Raw genomic sequence first — 3,137 nt, 5'->3', positions numbered from 1 at the left:
GGCTGATGGAATTCATGGACAACAAGGGTGTTAGAAGATTCTTCAGACTGGATGACCAATTGAGTATCTCTAGCAATGAGACTCTATTGGAAATGTAAGAAAAGCTGGATCTATCTGAAGCTGATGAACTTGAATTTCACAGACAACTCCAAAATCAAATAGAAGAGAATAACAGGAAGTTTGGGAAGAAATCCTATAATCAAGGAAATAGAAATCATCTGCTCAGATTAGAGGAGCACCTTGATAATGATTGTGAGAACTCTTTGTACACTTTGCTTTGTTCAATTTTCAATAAATTTGCAGCACTTATCAGTTTTATCTACTATCTTTTAATCTGTATATTTAGGGTGCTTTGTTATCATCAAGTTTCTCTTAATTTATGGCTACAATTCCAGTAGACATAAATTGGGGGAGATTGTTAGAAATATGTTATGAACTTGATGATAAGTTAAACAAAACACCTTCGTAGATTTGACTTAGTGAATTTTGTAGCTCTCGATGGATGATCTAATATAGTCCCGACGGATGAACTTTATAGTCCCGACGGATGATAATTTGATATCCATCGAGAGTGTAGTTTATGTAACAAATAAGAACTGTAGCACATTTCTGCAAACAACATATTTTAGTCTAGTAGATTGTGTAGGGTTCTCTAAGTCATGTTGACTACTAGATTGATATGCATAATAGGTTGGCTAATTGTAAATATGAGATGTCTTGTAATTCTGTATAAGTGAAATAGAGTCAAGTGACAGATAGACTCCCGACGGATGATCAACATATTTCCGACGGATGTTCAACATAATCCCGACGGATGATCATATTCAAAATATTTGTTGATAGTGAAAACACAGTCACATGCGTCGGGTGTTTGCAAAAGGAATGTGGCAGCCTGTCAAGCAGGATTTTGAGAACAAAGAAGCATTACCATTTGCATGCAAATGTGAAGATTTTCAAAGATGCTGGAATAGAGTAGTGAAGCAGCATGGAGTTAGACTAGATACATTTTGTTTTATTATCTTATCTTACTATCATGTAACTTGGTGATATATCAACCAAGAGTAGCAAGTAGAACAATTAACTAAGCAAGCTTGTTTTCAGAGAAACATATCAAGCTGTATTCTGTAAGAATTTCTCTGTAGTTTTGTTTGTTCAACTTGTAAAGCAGCTGTGAGCTATTCAAAGCTTAACAGAGTTCTTAATCTGATATATATATATATATATATATATCTGGTGGATACTTTCAAATCCACCAGAAAATTTTAAAGCTTGTGTCTTATTACTTAGTGATTTGATTTCTATTACTCTTCTATTCCGCACTATTGCAAATCAAACACTGTTATATATATTAAGTGAGAACAATTGTTTTTAAAATCTCAAAAGTAGCTAGAATTACATTCAACCCCCCCCCCTTCTGTAATTCTTGTTGTATTGTTTAGGGAATAACAGTCTAAAAGAATAATTAGTTTCAAGATTAGTAATGAGATCTTTAAACTCAACAAATGCTTCATCCTTAGTACGTAAAAATAATACCCAAGTAAAAGGAGAGTAATCGTCCACTATACCAAAAGCATAATTATTACCACCAAGACTTACATAGCGTTCAGGACCAAATAGATCAAGATGAAGTAACTACAAAGGATCAGTAGTTGACACTCTATTCTTAGCAATAAAGGAAGTTTTCACTTGTTTACCAAGCCGAGAGGCTGTGCAATGTTCCACCTTCTTGTACTTAAGCTTTGGTAGACCTCGAACAAGATCACGAGATGATATTTTGCGAAGTAAGTCCATGTGTACATGACCAAGACGCATATGCCAGAGAGTCTGTTGTTCTTGAATCGAAGCAAGACATATTTCTTCATGTTGTTCATCAAAATCTAAGACAGAAATATTTCCCTTTCTTTTGGGTACTAAGGCAAACTCGTTTGCTTTAGTACAATATAACATACATCTTTATCGAAATTAACCTTATGACCAGCCTCAATAAGTTGACTTACACTAATTAAATTATATTTCAAGCCATCAACTGAACTAACATTAGTAATAGCAAACCTGTCATTACCAATGGTACCTTTACCAGTGATGCGAATGGTGTTAGAGTCAACAAGTGTAACTAGACCTCCATCTTTAGCTTTGAGTGAGAGAAATATGGATTTATAACCGGTCATGTGACGAGAGCATCCACTATCGATTATCCATTTATTACGAGGAGCGTAGACCTTCAAGCACACCTACAAAAATTGCTTTATCTCTTAGGTACCCACTTAACATTGGGTCCTCATTGGTTAGTGTCACAAATCTCATATAAATGTCTATCTGATTTCTTAATCCACATATGGACAATACTAACAGATGCATGAATAGATTTATATCTAGTAGACGATCTATAAGATGAGTTAGAAAAGTGGCCCTTGATACCACAAAATCTTGATTCAGAAGTAGTGTGACCAGGTTTTCCAGAATCTCGACATTTCTTATATGGCATCTTGTATTTCATTGGAGTCATCTTGTAACCACTTTGAAACGCTCTTTTTTTTATTGATTCGCATCATAATCCTCCTTTATCAAGAGAAGATCTATGTTCTGCAAGAAGAGCATTTAGAGTTCCTTCACCATGGAAGCACTTAGCTAGATCTTTTTGTAGCTAATCAACTTTTTGCTTTAATTCAGGAACCAAAAGGTCAGGTACACTGTCTCTTTCAACAGTTTCTGGATCAACTAAGACTGACTCCTTCTACAAATCTTCAAGACAAATGTCCTTCCTTTTAATCTCATTCTTAAGATACTCATTTTCTTCTGTAAGCTTGGAAACTTTCTCTATTAAAGATCTATTTTCAACAACAAAAGCTTCATCTTTCAATGGATCATCCATTTCACTGAGAACTTCATTTAATGCTTGTTTTAAATAAGCATTCTTTTCTTTTAACTTTCTGTTCTGAGCCTGCAAGGTTAGCACAGTTGAAGATATATTTGGGTGTGTACTATATTGAACATTTTGTACATCATCATCATCACAAGAGTTGTCTTTAAGTCCAGCAAAACAAAGTTATGCAACTTCATCATCTGATTCGATTTCCACATCAGAATCATCATCACTCCACGTCAGCAATAATTTCTTCTTATTTTTGAGGTTGTAA

General features: G+C 34.5%; 1 protein-coding gene across 1 annotated transcript; it reads right to left on the bottom strand.

Moving 5' to 3' along the window:
- Positions 1-1,632: 1,632 nt before the first annotated feature.
- On the bottom strand, positions 1,633-2,506 carry LOC141664899 (uncharacterized). The gene is made up of 3 exons (XM_074470858.1): positions 2,351-2,506; positions 2,053-2,231; positions 1,633-1,951 (listed from the first exon to the last, which is right to left on the bottom strand). The coding sequence occupies exons 1-3, from the start codon at positions 2,504-2,506 to the stop codon at positions 1,633-1,635; spliced, it is 654 nt and encodes a 217-aa protein (XP_074326959.1).
- Positions 2,507-3,137: the final 631 nt, after the last annotated feature.

This window comes from Apium graveolens, chromosome 6 (assembly GCF_009905375.1).
Source record: "Apium graveolens cultivar Ventura chromosome 6, ASM990537v1, whole genome shotgun sequence".
Classification (NCBI taxonomy): Eukaryota; Viridiplantae; Streptophyta; class Magnoliopsida; order Apiales; family Apiaceae; genus Apium; species Apium graveolens.
This window is presented reverse-complemented; position numbering and strand designations above follow the sequence as displayed.

Bases quoted from the DNA above. Each gene is read 5' to 3' on its own strand.
- LOC141664899 (XM_074470858.1), bottom strand. From the start codon at position 2,506: ATGACTCCAATGAAATACAAGATGCCATATAAGAAATGTCGAGATTCT. The intron at 2,232-2,350 runs GTTAGTATTGTC...CAATTTTTGTAG, and splicing joins ATAAATCTATTCATGCATCT to GTGTGCTTGAAGGTCTACGC. The intron at 1,952-2,052 runs GTTTGCTATTAC...ATTTCGATAAAG, and splicing joins GGTACCATTGGTAATGACAG to ATGTATGTTATATTGTACTA.